Source organism: Condylura cristata, unplaced genomic scaffold (genome assembly GCF_000260355.1).
Source record: "Condylura cristata isolate star-nosed mole 26May11 unplaced genomic scaffold, ConCri1.0 scaffold00039, whole genome shotgun sequence".
Classification (NCBI taxonomy): domain Eukaryota; kingdom Metazoa; phylum Chordata; class Mammalia; order Eulipotyphla; family Talpidae; genus Condylura; species Condylura cristata.
Genome location: NW_004567140.1, coordinates 6201409 through 6215923, shown reverse-complemented (window position 1 = coordinate 6215923; position 14515 = coordinate 6201409). Strand labels below are relative to the sequence as shown.

At 47.0% G+C, this 14515-nt stretch overlaps 1 protein-coding gene across 1 annotated transcript in view; it reads left to right on the top strand.

The window, feature by feature from the left end:
- Positions 1-14515, top strand: part of TDRD12 (tudor domain containing 12) — a 64670-nt gene continuing 50155 nt past the window's right edge. The window contains exons 1-4 of the mRNA XM_012733171.1: positions 1-24; positions 8714-8872; positions 11420-11556; positions 13079-13198. Coding sequence (XP_012588625.1) covers positions 1-24; positions 8714-8872; positions 11420-11556; positions 13079-13198 — 440 coding nt within the window. The remainder of the gene's footprint in view (positions 25-8713; positions 8873-11419; positions 11557-13078; positions 13199-14515) is intronic.

Below are 14515 nucleotides of genomic sequence, written 5' to 3'. Positions count from 1 at the left end.
ATGCTCAAAGTGCTGGTGCTGAAGGTGAGCGAGCCGTGGGGATCGGCCTTGCGGGGTGAGACCCGGGCCCCCCACTCCCGGAAGCAGTGTGAGGTTTGAGTCCAAGCGCGCCCCATGCTCTCTTGGGGGCATACTTAGAGTACCAAGTTAGTCGTTTCTCCAAAATTCAGGCTCAGCTGCGGGCCCTCTTCGTATTGGCGAACTCTGGGAGCTTCGGGGAAAGGACAGAATGTTACCCCTTCTCCCACGCCTCCGACTGGCTGGCGCTGGGTGAAGACCCCCGTCGTGGCCCTGGTGGGTGAATATGGGGCCTGTAACTGTTCCCGTTCCCCAACGCATGTTCTCTCACTGGGACCGCTTGTGTTTCTTGCCATTAAACTGGGTGTGGGGGGATCCTGCACCCCTCCCGGTCCTGCAGTTCCGGGACCCCACCCCAGTGGACCCCTGCCCGACCCTGGTGGTCTCGTTCTCTCTACGAGGCTCCTGGAAGTGGAATCAGAGATGGGGTGCACTGTACGGTCTCGCGCCTAGGGGCCTGAGGAGCGCCCCTAGTCAGCTGATGGTTCATCTTCGTGTCAGGTGAGAAGTTGTTGGCCATGTAGGCCATAGGGAAAGCAGTGGGTGGTCACCATGTTACTTGGAGGAAGGAGCCTAAAAACCTTCCAGAAGTTTCCATTACTGGATAAAAGAAATATAAATCACTGGAAAATCATACAGAAGTGTAATTGATGTGAAAGAGATTTACAAAGTTTGAAGCTGCCGCTGGCAGAGGGTTGCCCGGGACTTGCCTGGCAAGCTCTTCAGCCAGGCAGCAGAGACCAGCTCTGCCCAGATACTGCCTGGTCAAACTGAGCGGGACAGAGCAGGCCTGGGGTTGGGAATCTCCTTCTCTTCAGTGGGACTCAAACACCCCTTTATTTCCCTTGAGGCTGAGAATCCCCCTCTTTTCAGTGGGACTCAAACCCCTTTATTCTGCCTTCTCAGTTCTGCTCCCTCTTCTGACTTTTATTACCCTTTTCACACCAAGCAAATTTTCTGTCCAATGTAGGAGTACTTCCTCAAGTGTGGTACAGGTACCAGTTGTAGTTTTCCAGATAAGTTAAGCTTTTATATGGGTCTCAGTAGATGAATGGATAAACAAAATGTGGTACAACTGTATAATGAAATATTACTTAGTCTTAAAGAGGAAATTCTGACTCATGCTACAATATGAACAAAACTTTAGGACATATTATGTGCAGTAAGTCGGACACAGAAGGAATAAGATTGCGTGGTTCTACTCGTGAGATACCTGCAGAAGTCAAGTTCATAGACAGTGAAATGGTGTTGCCAGAGGCTGAGGGGATGGGGAATGGTCTAAGTAGTATAGAGTTTAAGTTTTTAAGATGAATAGAGCTTTGGAGCTGGATAGTGGTGATGGCCTAAGAGCCCTCTCTGCTCTTGGTTCTCTGAAGGTACCAGTAGCCCCCAGCTGAGTGGCATCAGCCTGGGCTATGCCGTGGTTTGATGGCCCACCACGGTGCAGCTGGGTTTGGGTTTTAGGAAGAAAACACGCAGTTTTGAAGACATGTGGGTCAGGTTTAAGCCTGGCTTGTGCCATTCAGCTACAATGGGGTTCCTACCTAGCTTTGCAGGAGATGGCATAGGGCTGGTAGGACATGATGGTGCAGCTTTGCACCCTGAGCTCGCTTTGAAAATAGATCAGATCTGAGCTCCCACTGGTACCAGCCAGGTTCAAGCCTTCCCCACACCAGTCAAGCCTTGCAAACAACTGGTTTGGAAAATGGATCCAACAGAGTTGAAAGGCGGTAGGTACCCTTAAGTGGGATAGAGGGCATATAAGCACAGGCTTCAGAGGCTACGAGTCTTGGCTTCAGTCGATTTGGGAAAAAACTTGAGGGAAACTCCTCCAGAGAGACTTCAGGAGGTTTCATGGGGAGACCTGGCTTGAGTCTCTGAGAAGACCTTTGACACAGTCCCTTGCAGACTTTTGAGACCCCCGCTTCAGCTGCATTCATTGGGCTTGTCCCTGGTCTATGTCCGGCATCTCTAAAGAGCTGTAAATGCTGGTGCCATGGCCCTGTGCCATGGCCTCTGAGAGCTCTTTGGTCTGGCATCTGGCACTGGCCAGCTGCTGCGCATCGCTGCCATGATGCTGCACTGCCACCCGTGACTTACCTCCAGCTGCCACAGATGAGTTGGATCCTGGTCACTGCTTGTCAGTGTACCACCAGTTCAGGCTCTCACTGGAGCACAACACCATCTTGCATGATCAGCTTTTCCTTTGTAGAGCTGGACGCTCTCTGTGGTAGTACAGTTGGTCATGTGAGACCTTAAGGAACTCTCCCTATTTCAATCAACCTTTGCAAGTAAAGCCTATTGCAACCTGAGATTGAACCATGTCAAGACTTAGAAATAAAAGCATAAAAGCATATGTAGCATTACAAGCCTGTTAGGATGAGACTAGTGACTTAAAATAAATCTTAAGAATGCAGCTCTGAAATGATGCAGTTATCAGAAAGGTGCAAGCAGAGCGCAGTGAAACCTGAACATAGTTGGTGTGAGGCCTTGCGCTTCAAGGGGAGCTATGGGTGAAAAGCATTAATCATGTTGCCCTTGGTCAGAAGGTGATTGCAGCTGAAGCAAGCTCAGGGCCTTGGTTTCTGTAGTCAGGCTGTGTTAGTTGACAGGACTATTTGTATTTCAGGACAGCAAGGCTACGGGCCCTCTAGATAAGCAGCTTTTACCAGTGGTAGAATTGTGTGTCTGGCTTCATACAGCAGTGTATAGCCTCTGAGCCTGGCTTCTTGACTTCTGTAGTGCATTTGAGACTCGCCCATACTGGTGTATGTGTTCGCAGCCTCTTTTATTGCTCATAGTATTCCACTGGCTGGATATGCCATGGTTTGTTTATGTAATTATGAACTGAAGGCCATTTGAGTTGTTCACAGTTTGGGGGGGGTTTGTAAAATAAACTGCTGTAAACTTAATGTGTTAATAAGTTTTCATTTCATGGATCATAACTGGGCTGGGATTACCTGTATGTTTAACCTCATGAGAATTGTTTTCCAAGGTAACTGTATTTTGTGTTCCTTCAGCAGTGTGCAAGGGATGCCCTGCATCCTCATCAGCACTTCTTATTACCAGTTTGATAAATTTTAGCCATTCTGTAGATGTTTGATGGTATTGTGCTTTTAATCTGAATTCCCTAGTACAAATTATGTGTTAATTATCTTTTCATTGCTTATTTACCATCTTTCTTTTTTGTCAAATATTTATTCCAGGTTGCCCATTTTTCTAATTACATGGTTGGTTTTCTTGAGGTTTTAGAGTTCTTTTTATATACTGCATAAAGCTTTTATTGATAATGTGATTTACAGATATATTCCCAATTTCATTTAACTGTTCTTTTTTTTTTTTTTAAAGATTTATTTATTTGTGCATACAGAACTGGGGTACAGGCCAGAGATGCGGAGGGAGAGAGGATTCACCAGAGACAGAGTGGGGAGCAGAACAGGCAGATCGACCAACTACACTGCTGAGGGGAGCAGCGGGCGGGTCAGGAGAGGTCTGCCACGCCATGTGGTCACCTCTGGGGCAGGTGGGAATCGAACTCATGCGGAAGCGGCTTTTTTTAGATTCTCAGTGCTGTGCTTTAACATGTTGCGCCACCAGGGAGGGCCATTTAACTGTTCTTTAAAAGAGCAGTTTTAAATTTGGATGAAGCCCATTTGGGATGTAGGCATAGGTGTGGGAGCGAGAGGATTCACGAGAGACAGAGTAGGGAGCAGAACAGGCAGACTGACAAAGTACACGGCTGAGGGGAGCAGTGGGTGAGATAGGAGAGAGGGTCAGGAGCTGTGGGTTAGCTCCCTGGCCAGGGATTGAACTCATGCTGTAGTGGCTGGCAGAAGCTTGATAGCACTAAGACTTTAATCCCTGTGCCACCAAGGAGACCCCATAAAGTATACTTTGATGTTGGATGTAAAAAATATACATAGGTTTCCTCTCTGTATTCTCTTGATAATTTTAGTTTCCCTTATGTATTCTTTTAATAATTTTATAGCTTTGTATTTTGCATTTAGGTACATGATCTGAGTTCCCCCCCCCAACACACACATAAAATATTCTGTTAATTCTCATGAAACATCTGCACAGTGACCACAGAAAAAGTCACTGCAGAATCTTTAACCTTTTCCCCCCAGGACCACTCAGGCCTTTGCAGTTGTCCTGGCTTTATTCTGGTCTAGTTTTCATTGCTTTTTTTTTTTCCCCCCAGACAGATGCTGTCCTGAAAATCTGTGTTTGGTTCATCTTTCTTTGAGTCATCAAAGGATTCATAAATCCTGCCCACGCCAGTAACTTGAAATGGGGACGGTCAGGGAGGGAGGCCAGTAGTAGGGTGGACTGTCCTGTCTAGCTGCCCAGGCTCTGAGAGCAAGCAAAAGGCCAAAAACCAAACCCAAGGGCCAGAGCAGTATATCACCCACACGGTAGAGGTCTGTGGGCTATAGTCAAACACAAGACAGGGCCCGATAAGAAGACAGGTCCCTGCCTGTGGGATATCACCTGCACACAATTGCAAGAGACCTCAGGCTCCAGGAACCACCACCATGGGGTTTATTTTACAAACAAAAGCTTCCTGTAGCCACTGGTGGCTGTTTATCTAAGACAGTGACGGTTGCTCCCTGTCACTAGGAGTGCTGGCCAGTAATGATGGTCGCTACTAGACCCCGGAGACACCAGGCCTTTGGTGCTCCTTTCAGGCGGTGGAGAAACCAGCGGCCTCCGCATAGATCTTCGGCCTCTCTTCCTCCCCGGGGTCAGCTGCTGGGTGCTGCTGCTCGCCTCGGAAGCCAGTCTTGCCTTTCTTCAGGGGCTGGAACCAAATGTCTTCCAGCGCCCACCAACCTGGACTTGTACCCTCTTTCAGGGAGCCCCACCCACGAGTCTGATTGGGCCATTTCGCACCCTCACCTCATAGCTTGCACCCGATGGAGCCACTCCATGGCCCAGGGAGCGGGAAGTATGCAGTTGATAGAAGGGCTGATAAGCAGCGGCCACAGTGGCAAAAGGCAGGGGCTGGGGTCTGAGGAACATCAACTTAATGGAGCCGCAGGTGAGAGCGCACCGCTGCTGCCGGCTCCTGCTGAGGCGGCTGGGTAACAGTAATAGTCTTGCCCCTGCCAGGTGGGCTCTGGGTCCAGATACGAGATGGCACCTGGGGTGGCCTTGTGTGTGGTAGTTTTCCCTGAACTTCTGTGTTGGCACTCTTGCCTTCCCCCTTCTTCCCACGGAAGTCGTGGGTCACCAACTCCTTGGTCCATGTGGTGACTGTGGGTTTTTTGTTTTTTTTTTTTTAAGATTTATCAGAGATGCGGGGTGAGAGGGTTCTCCAGAGACAGAGTGGGGAATGGAATGTAACAGACTGATCTACTGAAACACAACAGTGGCGGGGAGCAGCGAGGAGACAGGAGCCGTCTGCTGTGCCATGTGGGCTAGCTCCCTGGCCAGGGATCGAACTTGTGCTGCAGTGGTTGGGACAGGTTCGTAGTGCTGCAAAACCTCTCATGCCACAGGGAAGCCCTGGCTGTGTGTTTGTTTTTTTTTTTCCATGTGGTTTGAGGTTCATAGTTTTTGCACACAGAATATCTAATTGTTCCAGCACCACCTGTTGGGGGGAAGCTATTTCCCATTGAATTGCCTTTGCACCTTTATTGGGAAAGCAGTGACCGTATGTGGAGGTCTGTGTCTGCCCTTTTGATTTGTGTGACTTGCTTTCTGTAGTGCCAGGTTCCTGATGGCTGCAGCTTTGTAGAAAATCTTGAAGTCAGATGGGGCCCTCCCAACTGTGTTATTCTTTTTCAGGACTATTGTGGCTCTTCCGATTGTTTTTGTTTTCCAGAATAAATTTCAAAATTGTTGATTTCTACAAAATGACCTTCTGGAGTTGATCTGTAGTTGTATTTATAGATCAATTTTGGGAAAATCCACATCTTAACCATCCATGGATACAGTATATCTGCACTGAAGGTCACTGTTTTTTAATCAGCATTTTGTACTTTTCAGCAGTATGTAATTTTGTGTATATTGCCACACTTATTCCTAAATAATCCCCTTGTTTATGCTATTGCAGATGGAATTATTTTTGCCATTTAAATCTCCAGTTTTCATTGCTGGAATATAGAATCACAATTAAATTTGTTATATGATCTCCAACCTTGCTAAAGTCATTTATTAATTCCTGCATATTTTGGGAACCTTTTGGATTCACTGGTAGATAGCCATGCTATTTGTGAACAGAGGCAATTGTTTTTCTTCTTGACAATCCTTTTCTTTCCTGACTATACTGAAGGGCTTTCCAGTGTGGTATTTCATTGTAGTAGAGGGCAAACACTAGTAAACTTTTTTTTTTATTTTTAAGATTTATTTATTTATGCATACAGAACTGGAGTATAGGCCAGAGGTGCAGGGACAGTGAGAGGATTCACCAGAGACAGAGTGGGGAGCAGAACAGGCATATCGACAAAAGTACACTGCTGAGGGGAGCAGTGGGCAGTCAGGAGAGGTCTGCTGCGCCCTGTGGGTCACCTCCAGGGCGGGGATCAAACTCATGCTAAAGTGGCTCTAGCTTCTTAGTGCTGTGCTTTAACCCGTTGCGCCACCAGGGAAGGCCCAACTAGTAAACTTTTCATTTTTTGTATTTTACTTTTCAGTTCTAGAATTTACCTTTTCCAAAATTTGTTTTTTAAATAATTTCCATTTCTAGTATGAGATTCTCCTTTAAAAATAAAATATAAACAAATCTTACTTTAACCATCTATTCTTTGCCTGTTCTTTCCAACATCTAGGCAATTAGGGGCTCACTGTAACTGACTATTGACGATTTTATTCTATTGAATTCTGCTCGACCACACACTTAAGAACAGTCTGTGCAGTGCTGCGTGGTGTGGTCATGGTGAATGTGTGGCCTCGCCGTGTGGTGGCCGGATGCCCAGCCTGTGCTTGGTAGGGTGGCTACAGTGGGTCTGTATGTCCCTGTTTGTTTCTGTCCGTTGTAAAAAAAAAAAAAAATTGCGCAGGAACTGCTGCCAGTAGAGACAGGAACTGAGTTCCATTGCAATTTGTGTTTAGGGACAGGGCATGTAGGGGACGGAGAATAGAGTGGTCAACGTGGACGAAAGTTGATGGGCAGTGTAAACGTGGTTAGGACGGCTGTGTCTCACTGGCCATTACTCACATTTGTGAACCTTTTTAGTAAATTCTCTTAGGTAGGTCAAGGACCAATGTCAGGTGTTGACTAGAGCAAACCATAAATCCTCCTGGTGGCCTGAGCTTCGTCACGTGAGGCATTTTAGGAGGACTGGGTCCACGGCAGGCAGTTGGCTTCCTCAGCTGGCAGCTGTGCTAGACCTCACAGCCCTCCTGGTGGCCAGGTTGGGGTATCCTCACTGCCAGGAGTCCTGCAGTTCTCACAGGCAGCAGCCAAAGGGGGTGTGTTTTTTTGTTCTTTTACCTTCCCACGGCTGCTTTTCTCTGGATTCCTTGGTGTCTCACTGTTCAGGTCATGGTCCGCCATGGTTTTGCATTGTTTTCACATCCAGACATTAAGGGCTCTCCCCTCTGTGACTTGTTCAGAATTTTTTCCTTTAATTTTCAGCTGCTTTGCAGGTCCAAATTTAAGCTGCAGCCACCATGGCTTTCTGCTTGCGTTAGGCCCACTCTGTGCCACCTGTGTGGGTGGGAATGCCCCAGGGATCTTTCCTACGGGGACTGACTGACCACTAATTTTAGCTAACTTTTGGTATCTCTTCGGCACCTTGAAATCATCATTTTGCACTTTCCAGGATCTCTCTTTGCTACTGCAGGTGGGTTAGTTCTTATAAACTGCTCTTGTCATGACTAGAAATAGAATGATCAGATGTTCTTTTTCCAGTTATTATAAAAATGTTGAACATGCAGAAAAATGGTGTACTAATGCACACATCTGAATTCCTGCCTCTTGGTGTCTAGAATCCAAAATCTTGCCCATCAGATGGCAGATTTAGGAAGTAAATACATTTGAAAAATCATGAGTTCCTATTGATATTTTTGACTCACAAACTTCTTCACTTTGTATGTTTTCTGTAACAAAAGATCTTGATTTCTATAAACATTAATAGATTGTAAAATACATTCAGAGAAGTTTGACTTTCATGCCTGTTATCTTTATCCCATTTCTGGTTTCCCCGTAGGTAATAATTACTTGTTTTTGTTTATCTGCCATCATTGATTCTTTTTAAATATGAGCAGAATGTACTCACTCATACCTGTTTTTGTATAAGACACTGAATCCTAAGAACATTGTGAACCTGGCTTTGTATTTTATTAGAAATATTTTCAAAACACAGGGATTTGTGACACTGATTTCTGTTTGCTTTCTTTGCTGCACCACATAATTAAGAATTGCACATTAGTGATTACATATTTTAGAATTTGATCTTTGGGTCTTTTCCCCCTAGCTTTTGTGAGATATAATGAACAATATTCAATTATAAGTTCAGGGAATACAATACATATTGCAGGTCTACTTTCTTTCATCTTTAGTTTGATCGCTTGTGACAGAGGTGCTTGTTAGATCACTTAAATTAGGAACATATATTGTGAGTGAAATTTTTATTTTATGGTTTTATTTTTAAATCATTCATTATTTGGTCTTTTAAAATGTTTACAGATTGAAGATCCCGGTTGCTTCTGGGTTATCATAAAAGGATACAGTACCTTTGTAGATCATGAAGTGGACTATCAAAAGCTGAACAGTGCCATGAATGACTTCTATAATAGCATGTGTCAAGATATAGAAATAAAGCCTTTAATGTTGGAAGAAGGGCAGGTATGTATCTAAATGTACTTCTAAGTAAGTGTCTTGAAATGCTACTTAAAATGTAGACTCTGTTGGCCACTAAGGTGATAACAAAGCTTTGAGAGTATTTTAATTGCTTATAACTGTTGCTTTAGGTTAAGGTCTTAGCTGTGCAAGACTTAGGCAGTAGATTGTATAAGGTTTATATGGAGCAGTAGGGGGCAGGGTGTCACCTAAGTCCAGGCATTGGGGTCATTCTCCTGGGGCTAGGCACCAGGAGTTATTCCAGAGCGGTAAAGGTGTCGCACCTCCTTGACGAGGGCGGGGAGAGTTCAGTCAGCACGTGCTTCCCTTTGGCTGTTCATGACTTTGGCCAAGTCATGCTGCTTTATTTTCCTTCACGTCGTAGCTCCTCCTCCTTTTCTTGCGGCCTTAGCTCCCATACCCATTGTCTGATTCTCTGTACAGCCATTTTTCAGAAGATTTGAATTTTGTCTAACAGCGTTTTTAGCAGGCAAAGGATCTAAAAGCTGTCACTAGGTTATAACCTCTCCCTGATTCTGGGTCTGGTCTCTTGCTGCCAAAGTGCAAACAAAAAGGCCTTTGGTGCAACAAAAACAACAAAAGTTTATTCTAACAACAGGGTAGAGGGAGGGGAGCATGAACAGGAGAGGGGAGAGGGAGGAGGCCCAGTTACTGACTACTGGTGTGAGGCGGCATTGCAGCTGCAGGAGCTGGAAGGGTGCAGCACAGCTGTGCTGCAGAAGTCAGGGGCTCCCTGCTGGAGGGTGGGGCTCTGCCTTCCAGCAGCTCGATGGAAGAAAGTGAACTCATGGCTGCTCAGCTCTGTCCTCTTCTAAGCAGCCCCTCACCGGGGTCCTCAAGGGCAGTGCTGGGGTCACGTATCCCACGGGCCTGAGTGGTGTCCCGCCGGCCCACTCAGCAATGTGATCAGATAGGTTTATACTCTTAATGAGGAAAATCAGAAATAATTTGAATCTCCCCCGTAATCGCTAATAACACAAACTACTGTTTTTTCAATATCATTGGCTTGCTGGAGGGAAACACTCGGGTCAGTGGTTCTTTAAAGTAGCCCGTAATTTGCGTGGCTTGACTGCGTCCTGGTGGTGGTAGTGCCCGCTCCTCTGGCCCTTGTATTTCCTGTAGACTGATAGTTAGATACAAAATGTGATAAGATTTAAGGTCATGTTCCCTCAAAATGATTGTTGCTGGAACAACTTGTATCAGACTGGGAGACAGTAACCCCTTTGGGTGCAGCGGTTGTGCGGTGGATCCCGTGGGACCCCGGCCCGCCCGTGGTGGTGTCTGTCTGCGTCACCATCCAGGGACCACCTCTGCCCCAAATCTGCTCTTTCAGATAAGCTTGAAAAGCGTCGTTTGTGTAGTCAGCGCGTGTTCGTGAGCTGGGGTTCTGTAGAGCTTTCCTTCAACTTTTAGGACTACGCTGAAATAACGCAGTTCTTACTGGAAAAGAAGAAAGGTGCCTTGATTCTTTCCCTCACGAGTTTTGGCGTAGGGGTTTTGTGCCTTGGCTGCCCAGTGTAGAGAGGTTTATCTTTTTCTTTTCCTTTTTTTAGGGTACTATGTTGAATTAGTGGCTTTTAATGTAGTCATCAATTGTAATAATTTTTCCTTCATACTTTCATTGCCCCCTAGTTGGCTGGTAAACGCTGTCGTCCGACACAGCTTCGGAGTTGACAGCTGTGTGAGTCAACTGCCCGTGCCACCCATCGGGGCTGACTGCAGCATTTAAGAGCGATGCCCTCTGCAGGGTTTCTCTTGAATTATTTGAGTTTTGCACTGTGTAAGGCTCTCAGGACCCTTGCGTCCTTTCCAGAATGGCTGCTCTGTGTTCTCCAGTGGCCTCTTCCTCCCTCGTGGACACAACTCCTCCCTTCTGGTGCTTAGTAAGCTGCGCAGTGTGTGACCGCCTGTCTGCGGATTGCATTCACTTGGCAGTGGCCTGGCTGTCCTCTGGGAACATCACGATGCCAAGTGCTGCCATTTCAGGAGAATTCCCCTTAAAAGGAGCTGCAGGCATTTACTTAGTCGTTTCAATAAGTAGTGTTCGAAGATTTAGCAAGTGTCAAGGACTGTTCTAGGCACTGGGAATGCGTCAGTAGAGGGACAGACTGTTCCTCTATGATGAGGCCCCAGGCCCCGTGGCAGCAGGTCACAGCAGGTGTTAGAGGGCAGTGAAGCCCTGACAGGAGGACAGGACAGGGGCTGCAGCTTTGCATGCGTCTGGTACGTGATGATGATCATTTGTATACTTTGTTTTCTGATGTAAGAATGTAAAGCAATGCATTTGCCTTTTTACTGTAAAAAATTCTCCTTAGTTTAGGAGTCAAAACAATGTAAGAGAAACAGTGAGTTCAGGTGACTGTGCTCAAATTAGGTTCCTTCAGCAACAGGCAGTGTTCAGCCTGTGCAGGCCCAGAGCCTTCTGTCTTTCCTCATCTGTCAGGTAGGCCATAGGCTGAGGTGATTGTGTACCTTTTAGTTCCTTCATGTGACTAAAGATTTTAACACTGGAATTTTCTCTTCACTTTGTAGGTCTGTGTGGTTTATTGTCAGGAGCTAAAGAGCTGGTGCAGGGCTATTATTAAGTCAATTGTGTCTTCAGCAGACCATTACCTGGCAGACTGTTTCCTCGTGGATTTTGCCAAGTACATCCCAGTGAAATCTAAAAAGTATGTTTGTGTTTATGTTTCCTTACGATACTTAAGGAATTTGCTGTCAGTTTTAAAGGAGAGTAACCATTTCCAAAGCAAAGGGATAGAGAGGCCATGACATGGAATCTTAGCTGCGAGGAGAGAAGACTTGCAGGCTCGCGCTCTGCGTGCGCGGAGCGCCAGGGGGCGGCGTCAGCGAAGGCCAGCAGGTGGCTCTGTCCTTCCATCTTCTCTCTGGAGAGACAGAAGCTCTGTGTCGCCTAGGTGCTGTGGGCCAGCCGCTCCGCTGCCTGCCTCTTAGCTTTGGTGATGGAGTGGGTCCTGTGGGAGCCCCGGCTGCAAAAAGGACACCACCAGGAGGCAGAGAGAAACCCTTCTTGTCTCCTCAGAAGGAGCAGTGTGCTGGCTCACCCCAGGTTACAGAGGCCAGAGCATATGTCCCAGCATATGTGCGCCCCTGGTTGTCCTCCTTAAGGAAGAGGTTGTTAGCACCTCATCAGTGGGGAGACAGCTCCGAATGAGCCTGCACTGACTCCAGGACCGCGTCACTTCCTCAGACACAGCCATGTCGGTCTTGGTGTTTGTGTTACTTCTCAGCTTTTGTGCCATCGTACAATGGCTGTCAGTTTAATAAATAGACGTGGGCACATTCATTGAAAAGAGCAATATGTGTTATGCTCCTTTCTTAATTAGAAGGATTTCATGGCATGCGGACTCATCAGACATTGGAAATTTGCAGATACTTAAGAGCATCTGCTTCGCTAGCTGGTGATTGTGCGCCTTTATAACCAGAGTTGGAAATAACAATCATGTTTGAGCCGGTTTTCTTTTTAGCATTTTGGTCTAAGTTCAGTTTGTTTTGGGCAAGGAAATCCTATTGCAAATGGAGTGTAAGGAAACTGGAGGGGGCAGTCAGCCCGCCACCTTTTTCTGAGGCGCCCCTGCAGGGTGTCTTGGCAGGACCAGTTTGTTGAAATTCTACATGAATATGGCCTGTCATTTGTCTGCAGAAAAATGGGAATAAAAATGCTGAGCAATTTATCAGATCTCAGTGCTTCAGCTCTTCAAAGTTGGCAGACTAAAATGTCTGCTCGTTTGAAGCAATGTGAAGGTAATTCTGGTTGTATACTGGAATTAAAATTGATGTTTAAAAATATTAAATAGTGCTTTCCACATTTGTTGATTGTGAATTAGCCACCATCTCTATATCTTAGGTGCTTCTTTAGACATTTTTTTGTTAATCTCTCCCTGATTCCATGCCATGAAATTACAATACCAAAGATACACTGAACAGCTGTTTATGTGATCTGTAGGGGTGGGGTGGGGGGAGGGTGTATGCATTCAGAAACTAAGGCTTTTTTTGCCCTCAAGAATTAGATTTTGCCTCTTTGGGCAGGGTCTCCAGTGCTACTGGGGTCTATATTGGAAATAGGAAAATTGGACTTTTCCTTGTTAAGCGGAATATGTACAGGTATACTTGAAACAACTGCTTTGCATGTAATTTGTCTTCATAAGCATTTATTTGTGTCTCTGTGTTAAGCATCCGAGTTGCAGTGGAAGCTTTCATGCAGCTTCCCTACAGGGCAAAGAAGTTCAGACTGTACTGCACCAGGCCTGTCACCTTACAGATTGACGTCTGCGAGGACAGCGCGGACATTGTGTGAGTGCACGGCGTCTCGTCTGTCGGTCACCGGTAAAGTCTTAACGCCAGTATGTGGTGTCGGTAGGAAGCCACTCTCTCTTTAAGGTGATTTCACAGGTCTCGTCGTTCTCGGGGAAGGGTCCTCTGAGTGATGGGGTCAGACCTGCTCTCGGAGCAGGGTTCCCTCCCACAGCCCCATTTCCAGAGGCTGAGCCTCTGGGCTTTTGAATGGATACAAAGCAGCAGACGGGTGAGGCTGTGTGTAGGAGCACACACACGTGCAAGCCCTGTCCTCGCTGCTTTTTGCTGGCGCTTGCCCACGCTGCTGGCATTTTTCCGGGGTGCCCGGGCATCAGGCGGTCCTGCGGAGGCGCGGTCCTGTTCTTGCTGTCGTGAACAAGCTCTGCCTGCAGTGCTCCCACCATGCTCTGCCTCTTCTCCGCCCCAGGACTGTAGCTTCGTAGAGGAGAAGCTACGGCAGCGGCTCTGCCTCCGCTGGCAGTCCTGGAGGTGTTGCATTGTGTTCTCTGAACTCGGAAGCCTCCGCTCTGTGGGTGCTTTTGTGAGGCCTGTGAAACCCTGGCCGCCCGCACGCCCTGACACTACAGCTTCCGTGCTATGGTAATGTGTCCCTCTCGTGGCTGCCCTCAGGACCCCACTAATAATAAGACCCTAGCCAGCTGGCCCCGAGGCCAGTGCCGACCCTGCCCGCCAGCACCACCACCGCCCACTTCTGCCCCAGAGACTGGAGCCCCGCCACCTGCTGTCCTCCGGCGGAGCACCGACTGCTTTCCCTCGGTGGTGACTGTTGCTAGCCCGTCTACGCCCAGGTCTCTCAGAGGTGTCTTTTCCCTTCTCTCCTCCTCACTCCTTTTCTTTGTGATCCCTTGTCAGCCCTGTGGTGCTCTTTCAGTATCTCCCCAGCCTTGGGGTTATGTTGCAACCCCGCACCTCAGATAGCCCTTTCTACACAGGTAAAGGGCAGGGAGTGGCTTGTCTGCCAGGAGTTTGACTGTCTTCTTTGACATGTGGTACTTTTAGGTTATAAAATTACCTAGATTGTCTGCCACACAATAGGTGTATTATAGTCCCTCCATTTATATTCCCATCAATGGGGTATAGAAAGTGTTGTTTTTTTCCACCAATATTGAATGTTACAGATTTTAAAGCTTTAGCTTGTCTGATAGGTGAAAGCAGTACTTTGTTTTTTAAAGATTTTATTTATTTAGGCATACAGAGCTGGGGTACAGGTCAGAGTGAAGGGGCGGGGAGAGTCTTCACCAGGGACAGAGCGGGGAGCAGAACAGGCCGATGGGCGGGTCAGGAGTTGTCTGC